At 38.9% G+C, this 17486-nt stretch overlaps 1 protein-coding gene across 1 annotated transcript; it reads left to right on the plus strand.

The window, feature by feature from the left end:
* The first annotated feature begins 315 nt into the window (after nucleotides 1-315).
* LOC139716115 (histone deacetylase 1-like) lies at nucleotides 316-15687 on the plus strand. The gene is made up of 13 exons (XM_071627671.1): nucleotides 316-381; nucleotides 2240-2352; nucleotides 3746-3863; nucleotides 4776-4989; nucleotides 6215-6356; nucleotides 7907-7999; nucleotides 8818-8926; nucleotides 9687-9827; nucleotides 10910-11018; nucleotides 11483-11757; nucleotides 13012-13105; nucleotides 14260-14327; nucleotides 15548-15687. Exons 1-13 carry the CDS (start codon nucleotides 336-338, stop codon nucleotides 15685-15687), a joined length of 1662 nt encoding a protein of 553 aa, XP_071483772.1. The 5' UTR covers nucleotides 316-335.
* Nucleotides 15688-17486: the final 1799 nt, after the last annotated feature.

The following is a 17486-nucleotide window of genomic DNA, read 5'->3' on the forward strand; positions in this document are numbered from 1 at the left end:
TGTGATATCTCGAATACTTTTTAAATCACTAAAAGTCTACTCCCAAAGGTAAAAACATTAATTTGCTGCTGGCTTCTCTCATCGACTCTCGGGGGAAAAATGTTGCGGGATCGGGAACACTGAATTCAGCAATCGGGAACCACGAATCGTATCAAATGAGCCGCGAAGCTGTATTTCGCTGATTCCCACCAAGGTATACACCCGTAGCATCACAAAGGCTTAATGATTTGCGTGCATAGCCAGCGTAAAATAGGTTTGCATTGTTTCACAACTTTGTACATGTGGGACTACGGAAAAAGAGCACAGTGTTTGTCGGCGGCGAATCATCAACCGGCATGGCGTCTACGGGTACAAAGAAAAGAGTCTGCTATTATTACGATGGTAAGCCCCAGCTACCTATGAATCAGACTGAAATAAGTTATTTAAAGTGTCAGTGTCATTTTGTGAATGTTTGTTGTGAATTTGGTGACGAAATTAGGAAAAATGGGCGATTTATATCTGTGCAGTAAGAGAGGATCTGAAAAAAGCAGGTGAACTCGTTTATTTCAGTCAGCAGCAGCGCAATGCAGCACTGTCGGGACTCGGCGTCACCAAACTTGTCGGTTCGGTTTGGCCAGTGCGCGGCCAGACCAGTGCAGTGCTGCATGCTGCTCCCGCTGGCCCTTGGCCTTGTGTACATGTGTTCGGCTCGCGGCCGGGTACTTTTGAAACTCGGCAGACTACTCAGCAGAGCTCCTTTCAAGCTAGGAAACAGAGTAGGTCCTACACAGTATATAAAATATACTCCAACAGGGTGCACATTGTAAGCACTGCCTTGGCCAGTTACTGCGACAGCCGCCACACTGCGTGTGGCGGCTGCGCCGTGCCGTGCTCCCATAAAAGATCTTCATGTTGAACAAACGGGTGCCTTTGCGGCGCTATATTTCCTTAATTTTTCAACAGAAACTACTAGGAATACTTACATGGGTCGATGAAAGCTAAATGACTATCATCGGCGACTGTTTGATGCATTTCATTGCTTGTGATGCACAAAATGATGTCTTATAAGCAGCTCACCGATGTTCACAGAATTCACAATCACTTGCACAAGCGCACAGAATACTTAGGAACTAACATAAGCGAAACTGCGGGGAAGCCGCCAGGACCGCGCCTGGCGGCGCGGTCTCCGGGGCTACCTTGGCCAGTTGCCCGGCCCCGGGACGGGAAGTGAAAATCAAATTCGGGCAAGTATTTTTGAACAATGTCAATGAGAAGAAGAAATGCATGCCCGAACTGGGCAAACAAAAAGTTCTGAAGCCACAGGTCTTTTTTTTTTTCTTCTTTTTGCTTCAGGTGTAAAGAGTACCAGGCTAGTACACAAATATATTTGGCACATTTTCTCGAATTCTCCCTTCTCTCTTTCTCTTTTTTGGGATGCATAAAGTTAAGTTCACCACACATTGCCACACGCTACATAATGACTTTGCAGCGATGGTGATGCCACATTACTACAATGTAGACCATGTAAATTTACTGTACGTAGCGTACAATGTAGACTTGTCTATTAAGTATATCATATGTACAATGTAGATTAATCTGTAGTCGTTCGACCTTTTTACGCCATTTCAAAACAAATTTTCATCAAGTAAATGTTGAATCCCTCTGCTCTTTCATATTTCATTTAAAGGGACTGTACAGTACTGGTTGAGGTAGGGATTCATGTTTTGAACATTCCTAAGTGAGATAATGAAAAGCCTCTTATGAAATATGAAAGAGCATGTAATTCTAAGAAGGATTCAACGTTTATTTGATGAAAATTGGTTTTCAAATGGCTGAGATATCCAAAAAAGTGCTAATAATAAAAGGCAACATGCCACAACTTTATTGGGGTCTCTTTGTTTCACCTTGTTTTTGGATATCTCAGCCATTTCAAAACCGATTTTCATTGAGTAAACTTTTGATACCCCTTAGAACTGCATGCTCTTTGACATCTCATAGAGTGGTTTCTGAATATCTCGCAAAACGTTAAAAGCTAAATCTTCACCTCGACCAGAACTGTACACACCTTTTCTTATCTCACAAAAAAATGTTAGGAAGCTGCTGTGCATGTGTAGACCCTATTTAGTGTAGACACGCATTAATTATTTTTTCCTATGCAACCAATTGAATATTTATGCAATTATTCTTTTTCCCATGTTCATCTGTATCTGCTTTATTTTATTGTTTTATATTCATGATTCTTTTTTCATTTGGTTTTCAGGGGATGTTGGAAATTACTACTATGGCCAAGGACATCCAATGAAACCACACAGAATCCGAATGACTCACAATCTCATTCTGAACTATGGCCTCTATCGCAAAATGGAAATCTATGTGAGTTGTCACAATTTACAGCGTGCATGGTGTAGATTGTTGAAATTAGCAGTAAAACAGAATTATAACTCTGCTCGAAGACACTTTTGGTTGTGACCGTAAATGAAAAATTGCTATTAAGTGAGAGTAAATATATGAGAGTGAATTATTCATGTATGAATGTTTGGATTACCTGTATCCACATGGAAAGAAGAAAAAGAAATATATTTTCATTTGTATGATATGTCTGTATTAAAAGCTAATTGTTCTATACTTCCTGCTTAATTTAGACAGTAATTCCAAAGGATAGAAATTACAAGGGCAATTCCGCGGTTAGTAACGTTACATTTGAACAAATTTAGATATTTGTTTTTACTACTAAATTACCATTTATTCATTTCAAGCCAAAATTATATCAAAAACATGTTCATCATTCCCAGGTTTATGATACAGAAAAGAATGAATACAATCCAAGAAATAATAGCATTGCTATGGCAACTTAAAGGGCTGGTTAGTAACGTTACGAAAAAAGGACATGACAAAAAAATCAATGTCTTGTAACAAAAAGTGTGCAAAAATTCAAGTTACTTCAAACAAAGTGTTGCATTAATTTCAATTATTGCATCATGACAAATGTTCACACAATGTTTTTTTAGCAGTTCGACCAATAATTTCTTAGCTAGACCCCCAAAAGCATGGTTAGTAACGTTACGGTTAGTAACGTTACATTTGTCCGGAGTAATTCTGCAGGTCATTTCACCCTTTTGTAATTGACAGAATGTCACATGACTTCTGGAGTATTTAAATGTATTTATCTCTTACCCTTTAGCAAAACTTTGAGGAAAAAATTTCAAAGGAACCCACTGTAATTTGCATTTAAGTGAATTTCAGCATCCCCAGTCCCACATGTACATTTTAAATGATGGTTTTAGATCTCGCGAAATCAATCAATACGAAAGATAAAATCTACTGAATTTGAAAGACCTTTATGATTGGTGAACATCCTTGGCATTAGTTGATACCTAGATTAAAGAGTAAGATAAAGAGGCACATTTCTTTTATCCATGTCATGTCCACCTAACTGCGGAATTGCCCACAAACTGATTCCTTGCTCTGGAATGGAGGAATTTAGTCGTGCTAATGTCGTTTTACTCATTGAGGACGGACTGATTTTGCTACAACACGCATTTCCCATAGACACCTGTCTGAGTATACTCGGGACTCGTCCTCAACGGGTTAAAAGAGGAGGTGAACATTTTGATCTGTGTAGAGTCATCACCATGATAGAGATGTACAAAGTGGACCATGTGTTTCTTGATAATACTGCAGCTTTATCCAATGCTACATGTAATCTGAGTAACATTAGATTAATATGTTTCTTTTTTTCCCTCGCTGAATCATGCTGTAATTTTAGAGACCACACAAAGCGGTAATGGAAGAAATGACCAAGTATCACAGCGATGACTACGTCAAATTCCTTCGTACAATCAGACCAGACAACATGTCGGAGTACACAAAGCAGATGCAGAGGTGTAAGTACAAATGTACTCTTGAATTGATTTTGCAGTGAGAATTATTACTAGCTTTTAATAGTCATGGTCAATTTTCTGAGTGCCACTTTGTGCTTCTGAGAATGTGATAATTGAATTTAAACTGAGGAACCAAAAAAGAAAAGAAAAAAAGGGAGAATTATGAAATCTCTCTCTACAAATATTGCATCATTTCAGTGAACTATTTGATTTATATGCTAAGTGAGAATCTGTAATATTGTATGCATAGATGCATTTACCATTACATATGTTGTATTAATTTTAAATGTTAAGATTTGCATTATTTGTAAGGCTTATAAATTTTTGTCTTGAAGATTGGTCAATATTTTGTCTACTGAAATCTTTATGTCAAACGAAAGTTAATTTTCCAAAGCACAATAATGCAATATAAGGGACAGTCAGGTTTGATGATTTTATTTTCTTTTATAGCAGCACACCTTAGTGTTCGTCTTGTCAGTGTTTTTTTTTAATGTGAAAATGAATGGGGATAAACTATTTAAAAGATAATTCATTGATGTTGTAATAATAGTTTGAAACTATTCAAGTACAGGCCTCAAATTTCGCCAGTTTTAGGGACAGGCAATTTTTGGTTTTAGGGGCACTCTCTCTCAAAAATGTTTAAGGGCAGCAAAGAAAAGTTGCAGTAAGCATGGTAATTTTGAGAGAGGCATTGCGGTAAGTAGATAGGGCATTGCGGCAAATTGCCTTTTGCCTTCCGGGTAATTCGAGGCCTGCAAGTACTAGTAATGGGATTGGGATGATTACAAAATGATGAAGTTTGAAATGCATTCTATATAGGGAAGAGTGTATGTCCGAAGATGAAATTATGCTTTTGATATAATTCTTAAATTTCATGCAACTGTGTTTTCTACCTGAACTTCTCTTTCCACCCAGTCAACGTGGGGGAGGACTGCCCTGTGTTTGACGGTCTCTACGAGTTTTGCCAACTTTCGTCTGGCGGCTCGGTGGCTGGGGCGGTGAAGCTGAACAAACAGCAGACAGACATCGCCATCAACTGGGCCGGTGGCCTTCACCACGCCAAGAAATCTGAAGCCTCCGGGTTCTGCTATGTCAATGACATCGTCCTGGCTATCCTTGAATTGCTGAAGTAAGTCTACAATACCCCACATTACTTGGCTTTTATTTCAGCTGATTCTTCTGCTTGATATGGCACAATGTGCTTGTTCGATACTGACTGTCTAGTTGATACTGTTGTGCTGAGTATTGCTAATCCTAAGTGGAGAACCATGAGGAGAAGGATATTAACCATGTACAAGGCTATATGTGTTTTAAAGTTTCATTGGCTTGATTTAAGACCAGTACATGAGATACATGTGTACCCAAGAATCAAACGTTCACACATTTCATCATATTATGCCATGATAAACAATCTTGCTTAGTTACCAAGGAAATACATGTGTACATGTATCATGACAGGGACATTTGCACAAAAAAGTAGAGAAAAGCAGTTCTTTTGATTTGCTGTACACTGTACTGTAGTTGCAAAGTAAAGTCTATGAGATGGGTGGGAGGTTTACGATTGTGAATGATGTAGAAACATTCATGAGTAGGAACGTTTGTAAATATAAAGATGGACAGACCCACATTTTTCATCATCTATCTCTTTGTCGTTGTTGTTGTTATCAATGGGTATATTAAATGGTCTGCATAAGTTCTGTTGGTGATTGGTTATTATGCGATCATGTGAACACCGTAGCAAGGATTAAAAACGTAATATTGCCTGCAGTGATGTCTGGCCAGGTCCTATAATTTCCAAGTTTGGCTGGCTGCTAATGGGGCTAGAATGAAATGGTGGACCTTTGTAGACCATGATAACATAACAAATATTGACTTGTGTATTCATGTAGTATAACACTTGACAGTCTCTTGCAAGATATATTTTCCCTTCAAGAAAACATTTTTCCCCTTGGGACTCAAGTTTTCAAGGAAAGACTATCTTGTGGGGGAAAATAGAACTCTGGCATTGATGTCAAGTGTTATATTACACCACTAATATTCAATGCTGCACAGTGGCACTAGTCCGACGGTCCCTGACCAGTAAAAATCACTGTTGGACCACTATTTAACTTTTTCAGGAATAGACCAGTAAAAAATAGAAAGCCACGGTACATATTGGTCTAACAGAGAGGTCGGACCAACAGAAAAAATGGGTTTAATACTAATTTGTAGTGTGCAGCCCTGAAACAGGTATTAAATATCTGTATGATAATTTCTACCCTAGCAAACATGTTAAGTTCACATTATCTGATTTGATGTATCAGCTAGTGTGACTGTTACATAAGTATGTGTGTTTGTTTGTTTTTGATTTAAAGATACCATCAGAGAGTATTGTACATTGATATTGACATCCACCATGGTGATGGGGTTGAAGAAGCTTTCTACACAACAGACCGTGTCATGACGGTCTCTTTCCACAAATACGGGGAATACTTCCCAGGGACCGGTGACCTGAGAGTGAGTGTACATTTATTACTGTATAAAGTGAAAGTCCAATGTGCCATGGTAAAGACAGAAAGCATTTTTACTCTGCAAAGAATACCTTTTATCTTGTACTGATGAGTTTAAATTTCCTTTAAAATATGTCATTGAAATGTGGGTTTTTAAAGTCAGAATGATACACAAAGTAATATTTTAGCATTGAACAACAAAAATTTCTAGTGTATGAACTTCAGTTAGTTTTTTTTTATAGAGTTTTTCTCTTTACTCGTCCTAGAAATAACTAAGAGTTGTGATCATTACATTTGTAGTACTTGTTTTGTTTTGTTTATGTTTTTGTTTTCAAGTAAATGCTTCTCTGGCATATTACACGAAATACAGTGCTTGAGTGTGTCTAACACATTAGACATTATATTTTTAATATAATCAGTTCAATTCAGTTCAGTTTTGGTTTATTTCAATTATCAAGAAACATCATAGGTCAATTATTATCATACATAAGAATATGTAAAGAAATAGACGACCACTGCTACAAGAAAGTGAGACAATTAGTGAGACACAAGACATTTATAGTCCCCACTTATCATTAATCAGCTTCTGATTGTTGTAGACTCCCAATGATGCTTATGGGCCAGTCACAAATCAGTTGCGATGTGTTGGCGATGGGTAAAACCCGGGAAATTTGAACAAAATCTTGAGACAGATCTCACGATTTTGCACCCGTCGGAGGCGCTCTCCGGACGCCTGCGGCTTGTCGCAGATTTTTTAGGCATCGCCACACCCGTCGCGGTCCCTAACTTTGAACGTAAAATTGCAAGATTGCTCGCAAGATTTTTCACCCATTTTTGGCATCCCAGACACAATATCCGATGACCTACGATGCCCTCCGATTAATCGGAGGCGTCCTCCGAATAATCTGAGACGAGTCTCAAGATTCTGTGTGGGATTGGAAATTCAGGTTGAGATTCAATGTCTGCGAGTAGTCTCCGGCGCCCTCCGACTGAATCGGAGGCGCCCTGCGACGATTCGTACGCTTTCTGTGATCGTCTCCGACGATTCGTACGGTGGAATCGTAGTAAATCGCTGTGTATATAAGGGCGCCTCCGACCGGATCGCTAAAAGTTTGAGACGCTCTTGCTGCAGGAAGCTGTGACAGAAGATTTTGAAGATGCCAATTAAAAGAAAAGACGATCGCAGATATCGTCTCCGATCGCCTCCGATGCAATCGGAGGCGATCGGAGGCTAATCGCACGATTTTTCGACAAAACCGGTCAAAATCCTTGAAAAAATCTTAGACAATGTGACTGCTCCACTTTTATTAGGATTATTGCTAGGATTGTTCAAGGATTCTTTATTTTCTACGACGACCCCCGGCCAAAACTAATCCCCAACAGATCGCCGACATTGTGACTGGGCCATAACCCAAATGAGGGCAGCTACCAATATACAATTTGTAGTGAGGTGTAAAGTGTCATAGCTGCAAAAGGAAGGCAGTGCGGATATGGCTATATTTCGAAGAGAAGGCCATAATTCTCCATATTTTATTTGTATTGCATCTGTCTTTGCAGGATATTGGAGCAGGCAAGGGGAAGTATTATGCAGTCAACTTTCCTCTCCGGGATGGCATCGATGACGAGTCATACGAGAAGATTTTCAAACCAGTAAGTCAATAGTGTGGTTATTACATGCTTGAGTCATTTCATTCAAGAGAATGGTATGAGAAAGACTTGGGGTGGCAAATGATTTCTTCTGCAAAAGAAGACCCAAAAATTGCGTGATTTTTAACTCCCTTTTTTATTAAGCTACTCATACTGTTGTTTATTTTTTAGCGTTTTGAATGATGAAATATTATTCAAAAAAGCTGATAACAGTTGTGTATTGCAAACTAACTATAGATTCCTCCTACAAACTGTACATAGATATGATTTTATGCAGATGAATTTGTTATGACAACAATTTTTCACAAATTGAAACACATGCAAAAATACAAAGTTTGGTAAAGTGATGATTCAATCCAGTTTTAAATCAGGGCTTGTTACCTTTTCTTAACATTTTGCTTTGATTAACTGGCACTAGTTTGCTCTATATTTCAACCAGCTTATATCCATGTGTTTCTGTTGTGAATGAAAACACATTTGGATAAAATGAAACCAGTGAAATCAAATGCGATTAAGCACATAATATTCAGCGCTATACTATTATAGTATTACAGTTGACTCCTGTATAACAAAGTCCTTGGACTGGCTGTTTTCTTTAGTTATATTGAAATTTTGTTAAAACGGAGTGAACAAACAATTGAAAACATAGCGCTGATAATGTTCCAGTCAGAATTTTTACTTTGTTGTAACCAGAATTTTGTTTTAACCCTGTTCGTTATAACGGGGGTGCACTGTACCAATGCTCTATTGCCTCACAATTCTTAATGTAACATTTTCTCATAATTATTTTGAGCTCCTGTTCCTCTTTGCTATTGTAATAGATCATGTCTAAGGTGATGGAGATGTACCAACCCAGTGCTATCTGCCTTCAGTGTGGGGCTGACTCGTTATCAGGAGACAGACTGGGCTGCTTCAATCTCACTCTCAAAGGTGAGTGTCATTAGAGGGGATTCCCCATGGAAGGGATTCCCCATAAATGTTCTCTCCAACTGACAGTGATTTTATACACTGGATAGAGAGTACTAATCAATCTGAATGCAATTCAGTTTAATTCAGTTCGGTTTTACTCAATTCAATTCAGTACAGTTCAGTTCATTTCAATTCAATTCAATTCAATTCAATTCAATTCAATTCAATTCAATTCAATTCAATTCCAAATCAAGTCAAATCAAATCAAATCAAATCCGTTTAATTCAATTCATTTCAATTAATTCAATCAAATTCAAATCTGTAAAGAATTGATATGGACTGCGTTGAATTATCGTGAAGTTAGATTTATTTTCAACAATGGGATGATATATCTCTACACATGTCTGTGAGAACAATATCAGTAATTTGTCACAGTGTATGAGGCAGTGGGTGCTAGCAAGTGATGAAACGTTTTTACCAGACCTTCTTGGGTGATGGTTTCAAGTAAACGTTCTGATGCAAGACAAGATTTTTTCCACTCGTGTACCAACCACTGTAATTTTTGTATGATTGTTTACGCTAACTACCAAATTATCTTCATAAATTCCCCAGTTAAAAAAAAACCCATTCACTGGGTTTTCTTCACATTTAAAACTAATTTATTTGTAAGAAGCCAGTTAAATTTTTTGAATTGATCCAATATGCAACTCAAATTTCCAGCAGTGTAATTTGATTGGTCATCACACCCACTTACACTGTATCATTATCTTGCATCCTACAGGTCACGCCAAGTGTGTAGAGTTCATGAAGCAGTACAACCTTCCCCTGCTCTTAATGGGTGGGGGTGGTTACACTATACGGAACGTGGCCAGGTGCTGGACGTATGAAACTTCAACAGCTCTTGGGGTGGAAATTGCAAATGGTGAGTTTCTTTTTTTTTTTTGGAGAAATCCTACCACTTTAGCGGCAGGGAACAAAGCAGTATAAAAACCACTACTTAAAACAAGTGAAACAAGGGAGGGCTATTAAGGTTATTTTGTCATGTGTTGTTTGTAGGGCCTATAGCGGAGCTGATAGTGACTTGAAGTTGGAAGTTTGGCAGTTATTTGCCCAAAAGGGAGTATGTAGATCTTATTATCTCAGACTGACATTTCATGAAGGCAGAATGAGATATAGTGCAATGATTCTACATTTCCCAGTGTGTATAAATCATTGCGGTTAAATATTTCCAAAGTGTTCAGGTCCTGATATTTGGCATTGTACAAATGATGAATATATCAAGACAGACTTCAAGCTGATGGTATTCAAGTAAACGTTCTGATGTACTATGTCAAAAGAAACTAAAGCAAACAAAAAAGGAACTAATATAGGTGAAGAACTAGTGATAGTTCTACTTCAATAACTACCACGAAAGTACGAGCTGGTGTAGTACCTATAGACCTATTCACTTTTAAAGTACTGATGTGTCATGCCTTCGTGAGTGAGGTGCATTGTATCAATGCATAAATCAACTGTAGTTTGACATACTGGAATGTCACATTTGATCACAGTTTGAAGACCTAAAAGTTTTCAGAAATTTTGAAAATATAAAGTGTAAGTCAGTCAAACTTTGTATAACTATGCTTTGTGATAGAACAATGAGTTGAGAAATATCTATAATGCTTTGCTAGGCAGGCTACATGAAGTCTAGGTAGACTGATTGGATTAAGACAAAATCTGTCAACTGTGTGGACAAATATGATTGTGTAAAATTATCTGAAAATGTCACAAAGTGTCAAATGTGTACATAACTTTCATTACCAGAGATAATCAACCAGCAATGTGATGTCCCATGTTAACCCATTGAGGACGAGTCCTGAGTGTACTTGGGTGAGTGTCTATGGGAAATGCATGTTGTAGCAAAATCATCCCATCCTCAATGAGTTAAAAAATGTGAATGATATGTTCTTAGAGCAGGATACATTTCTTGAATATTGCATCACTCTTCGCTCTTTACATATTTAGAGCTACCGTACAATGACTACTTTGAGTACTTTGGACCTGACTTCAAGCTTCACATCAGCCCATCAAACATGACGAATCAGAACACAGGCGAATACCTTGAAAAGATTCGGTGAGTGTCAACATGTATACTTTATTTTAAATTGTTTTGTCTCACATGGGATGAGTGACTTTTTGTTATTTAGACAATGTGCAAATGATGGTAAAAAATCTGTTTTAATTCCCGACACACCCTCTGGGTGTATGGGGACAAGAAATACTGATGCACAGAAATATGCATGTTGTACTCAATCAAGTCCAGCTCATGTGCAGCTGTAAACATCATTCTGGGCCTTGATGTATTTTAAGATTCCAAGAAGATGTGATCAAACAGATGTAAAAAAAGTCATGCATAAATCAGGTAGCAGCCAATCAGAATCAAGTATTCAGAGACATGCAAGTATGTTTGATTTTCCGACTTAGGTTAGATCTCAGCTTTTATCCAACAGGGACCCTGGTTCAGGGTACCTTAGAAGTGATCTTTTGATTATTCAGGATGACATTTTTTCCCCCTGACCATGCTGTATTCCACTCAAGGACGCGACTGTACGAAAACATGCGGATGATCCCCCACGCCCCGGGAGTCCAGATGCAGCCGATTCCGGAGGATGCCATCCCGGACGACAGCGATGCGGAGGACGAGGCGGAGAACCCGGACAAGCGCATCTCCATCATGGCTCAGGATAAGCGCATCGCCTGCGACGAGGAGTTCTCCGACAGCGAGGATGAGGGGGAAGGCGGGAGACGAGACATCAGGTTGCACAAGGCTAAACGTACCAAGGTGGAGGACGTTGCCAAGGAGGGTGATAAAGGTACAGCCATCACTCATTCCTTCCTTGCCATTTCACTAGTGACAGTATCACCAGTGACTTTTTCACCAGTGACAATTGCACTTCTCGTGATATAGCACTTTTGATAAAAGAAATTGGGGATTGTCATAATTGTCATATGTGACCCGCTACAACATAAGGATTCCAAAGTCGGGGGAGGAAAATTTTCTGAAAATGGCATGACATTATTCCCTTACTCTTCTACTTTAATTTCATGAATATAGCACGGCTCATAAAAATAGTCGGTTGCGGAGATATTGATTATTTTATGAGCGCATGTCAAGGGGTTGAGGAAATCAGAGTTTAGAGAAAAACACCTTCAAAGTTTTCCTTCCGACGCTGTCATGATCAAAGGGAGGCGAGACAACAGAAGGCATGCTCCTAGTGACCTCATTCAAGCTTAGCGCCAGCGGTCTACCCACGACCAATCATTAATCAGGATGCCACGCACTGCCCAATAAGATCACTTCCTCATTGCTAGGGGCGGAGTCTATAGCTGCGCTGCTAAATACAAATCTTCGGACATGTTACGTTGAAAGTCGGAAACTAATGGCCCAGAAAAACACTGATTTCTTGCCTTTCCTTTCATCATTAAGCTTCAAAATTTGGGCAGATGATAGACAAAACATTAGATTACAAAATTATGCCAAAAACAGAAATCCGATTGTTTTGACCAATTTTGTTGATGGACTTCAAATTCGATTTTCTTGGCTCAACCGTCAGCGACTTAAGGATCCTTTTGTTGTAGCGGTCACATATTATCATTGTTATTATTACTATTACTAAGATGATGATGATAATTCTTATGTATCACTATTTTGTAATTGTATTACTTAATGTCTGAGTGCAAGACATTTGTTATCAACGTGTCTATTACAGATAATGTCTATTCACAAAACTATGGAAATGCCTTGGGTACGATGCCTTTTGTCCCTGAAAGAATGAATGAGTCTTAAGACCTGCATTATATCGGTTGAAAACAGACATTGAAAGTGCTTTATTCAAGCTCTTATAATGTGTTTTCGTTCAAGATGGAATCCTTTTGACTGCAGTCTTGTAACTGAGCATGCAAATGATGGAATATCTGTTTTAATTTCTGACCTACCACTGTGTGTATGTAGAAAATAAATAACTGATGCCTGCTCACTCATCTCAGCACATACTTTATTCTTTGCCTTTTGGGATGCAAGTTTTCATTAAATTTTGTCTCTCTACTTTCTTGTCTTTCTCTGCTAGAATCGAAATCAAGTGATGCTGCAAAAGAAAGCAAGCCTGCTGATCAGCAGCCGGTTCCCATGGATACAACTCCAGCACCTCAGGCCAAAAAGAGGCAAGTCTTGATCTTCTCTTCTGGAAACATTTACTGATTCATTCATTTTGATGATCAGATTAGAAACAGGGTAGTTCCATTCATAGCCATACAGACCCACAGAGTATTGCATTGCATATTTGGCAGGATATCAAGGGTTCCCCCCCCCCCCAAAGCCACACAAACAAACAAACAAGCAAACAAACAAACAAACAAACAAACAAACAAACAAACAAACAAACAAACAAATTATAAAATACATTTTGATTTTTTTTTTTTTCATTTTTCATTTTTTTCCTCACTGGGATATTTATTATTCTCTTTCATCTATACACGTATTACAACATATTTCAAATAACATCATGCTTTTTTTTCAAATTCAGTACAATATACATCAAGAAAAAAGGTGTCTAAAAATTAATGGAAAATGAAAAATTAATGGAAAACACACCAAATATAAATTCACCAAACAGAAACAAAATCAAGCTCATAAATATCCAAATGGGGAATGAAACATCAATTCATCCCACGTGCAAAATGAATCATGGTCCACTATATTTTCACCTTGTTTGTATAATTATGTTGCTGCAAGTTGGTATGCTTGTGTGAAAAAGCATTGAGTAATCTGTCACAGATATCAAGAACAGCATCACATAATAGAAAAAGGATTTTGTGAAGTACTCATGGTGTTTCTTTTAATATGCAATCCTATGTGACTGTACACTATGAAACACTGTATGCTTTATCATTGTTTAATTTAAATATCAAGGAACTTGTGATTTTAGCTGACAACAAAGTGGTTTTTGTCTCTCTCTGAATGGGAAATAACTAGTGTGCAGTTGTGATGTTGTTATGATACTTTCTTACTTTCTGTTTTCCATTGTGTACAAAGTTCTGCCCCTTATTATGATGTGTCATAGTAAATGTACATAACTCTGTGTGATCATTGTGGTCTGCAGACTCTGGGTTACCTGTGGTTCCTGTATATTTTAAAGTCTTTTGGGAAGTGGGCCTTTTTACGATGTTTATGGCCATCTCCATGGAATTCATTATGAATTAGAGTTTGATGATTTGCTTCTTGCCATTTTTTTGTCTTATCTTTATGCGTTCATCTTCAGACATTTAATGTAATCTTTTGTTGTTTTTCCTCTGTTTTGATCTTCTCTCCCCATTAGTGAAGAGAAACCTACACTGGAACCTGGAAAGATTGCCGAGACCAAGGTTAAGCCAGAAAAGGAACAAGGTACGAATCCCATGCTGAATCCCAACAGCTAACCATATAGAATTGACCTCATAGGACATAATCATTCCTAGACTCACCTCCCTCTACTGAATGAAAAGGTAGAAATACTGTTTTTCTTTAAAAAAAAACTGCACCTTTTCAGCCCTCAGATTATCGCAGTGCTGCTTAAAGGTCGTTATCTGTGAGCTTAGCCTCTTAGAACTCAATAGGGAAGAGTCCTTAGTCCTTTCAAGCAGCTGTTTCTCCTTCAATGGCACTCTTTCTTAGCATAGGGTTTGAAGACTGCACAGTTTAGAATAATGCTGAATTGCAGAAATTGCATGTACATGTAGGCCCCTATACATGCTGGTGCTTTTCATGGTAGTGCCACCAAAGACACTGACAGAACTTGCAAATGATGGAATATCTGTTTTAATTCCTGACTGCTACTCAGTATATGGAGAAAATAAACTCTGATGCTTGCTCTGTCATGCTGTCTAAATCTATTGTCGGCATTCCCTTGCCTACATTTTTCCTTTTTGGTTTAATAGAGTATGTACATATAGCAGCTCCACTAAAGAAATGTAGCTTATTTTTGTATTCCCTACTGTATGTACTCGTACTGAATATCCAGTAAGAGTAGATATTGTCTGTCAAACCTGAAAGACAATTATAAAATGTGACAACATTTCAGAGATTGTTGTAAGCTGAGCAATGCCCATCTTGACAAGGGTTCATGGGAGTTACATGGCATAAAATTGATTTGATCCAGCAGGTTTATCACAAATTGTAACCTGTTGAGGATGAGTCCCAAGTATACTTGGGCAGGTGTGTATGGGAAATGCGTGTTGTAGCACATTCAGTCTGTCCTCAACGGGATAATTTATGATTACATTGGACAGTCACATTGATGACCATCTCACCTGAAGGTGTGAGATAGGCCAGATGGCAAATATATATGTATAAAAAAGAATACCAAGTGTATGTATTTTTCCAAGCTGAGCATTTAATGGTATGAACCGAACTTTCACATAAATGTGTGTATTATGATGATACCAATTGTGAAGTTTTGTAGGATTTGAAATTCCTGTAGGAGAGGACCAAAATACATTGTATGTAGGTAAGTGGAAGTAAGCCTGACATATAGAACAAAAGAAGGAACTGGAAGACCAATTTTCTCTAGTAAGAAACTACAGTTTTATTCACATGGTTGCAAAATGCCTCCTCTCTGTGTGTTTCAGGTGAGGCTGCTCCAGCTGATCTCAGCACGTGTGCCCCCAAAGCCCCAGCACCCATAGACGCCCCCTCTCAGGCCACCACCAATCCACCAGCCGGTACCGCCACACAACCGACGGCACCTGCAGCGGAGAAGCAGGACTGATGCTGTGAAGCTTACCTCAAAAGCTTCGGTCAGGATGGTGTACCAATAACCGTCCAGGCTGGCAGACCATTTCATATCTAGCATGTGGCACAAAGCGAATGAAGTCCACATGAGAGATGGCATTAGAGTGACAGTTACCATGGGAACCAGCACCATTTAGAAGATTTTCTGCTGAGCTTACAAAGAAGAGGTGGTGCCAGCCAAGTCATTGCATCTCTGGGACATTGTGTTGATTAACAAAAAGGAGCTACATGTATCTCTTTCATTTGAAGATGGAACCATTGACCCCTACCTACTACAGATAGACCCAATTATTCACTGACAAGTTTTGGCTCTGCGTTATCACCTGTATCTAGAATGAGTTGTCTTGCAGCTCATCTCCTATCAAAGCTTCTGAAATTAGCCGTGTCACCAGGAAAACAGTGCAGGCTTCCCACTGATCGTTGCACAGTACATCAACCACACCCTTGGTGTACCCACCGTAACCCTCTGCCTACAGTCTGGTACCCTCTGTTTACCCACTGATACCCTTGGTCTGCTCAATGGCACCCTCGGTCTAATCAGTGGAACTCTCAGTTTGCCCACTAGTACCCTCAGCCTGCCTACTGATAATCTTGGTTTACTCACTGGCACCCTCGTCTACTCACTGGTATTCTTGGTCTACTCACTGGAACCCTCAGTTTACCCACTGGTACCCTCCAGTGGGTACCTGCCTGCAAACTAGTACCCTTGGTCTACTCACTGGTACTCTCTGTCTACCAGCTGGTACCCTCCGTGTACTCACAAGTACTCTCCATCTACTCACCCGTACCCTCCGTATGCTCACTGGTACCCTCCATCTACCCACTGGTACCCTCCATCTACCCACTGGTACCCACTGACGACAAAAAGCACTTTGTCTTAACACTGTTGGTCCTTGTGGTCAGTCACCCACAAGCATGAGGCGAAAGTCATGCTGGCCATGATGACGTTAGTGTAGGCATGGGACGTAATGTCGCATTCCATGTAATGTTGAAGTAGCTTTTCCTTCGACCATTGTACATATCATGACTTGCAAGATTTTCCTCACACCATAAGTGCTCCATAACTTCACATTGTGAAATGTAGCACACAACAGGAAAACCATGTGTAGTGTTATGATGCTATTATTGAATAGATTATCCTCTTTTTTTGTGTGTGTCTGTGTGTGTTTCTTAAGATAGTTATTTATAGGCAGCAAGATTTGACGTATTCTGATCAAACACAGTCTCTGGTGGTTTTGCATTTCCGTTGAAATCAGTGGGTAACAGACACAAATTATTTTTTAGGTAATTGCGCTCTTCTTCGCTGAATGTGAGTGTCATGTGATATTAGTTGAAGGGAAAACTAATACTTACCCTCCATGCAATATACCTATTGAATATGAGGCAATATACAGTGATCAAGACCATGAGAAAAAGATTAAAAAAAACACACACACACACACACCAAGGAGATGTTGCAGAATATTAATTTTGTCCTTTTCTCATATTCATTGATTATGATAGAATGGGAGTTAAAACCCCCACCATTATCTCATTGTGCTGAGGTTCCAGGGCAGGTGCTTGATTTCAGTCAGTTGTAAAATGGAGCACTGTTACCCTTTTTCCAGGATTTTGTACTGTCTTTTGCCAAAAACACTTTGGGTTTCATGGAATATAGTGTTTTTCTAAAAATGTATCGCTACACATGTCTGTCGCACGTAAGGTAACAATACTGTTTTTTTCCACCAAAATTGCACCTTTACAGCCCTGAAACATGTTTGATTGTTACATGTGGGG

The sequence above is a fragment of the Diadema antillarum genome, unplaced genomic scaffold (assembly GCF_040938485.1).
Source record: "Diadema antillarum isolate AM-2024a unplaced genomic scaffold, OU_Dant_1.0 scf00000061, whole genome shotgun sequence".
NCBI classification, from domain to species: domain Eukaryota; kingdom Metazoa; phylum Echinodermata; class Echinoidea; order Diadematoida; family Diadematidae; genus Diadema; species Diadema antillarum.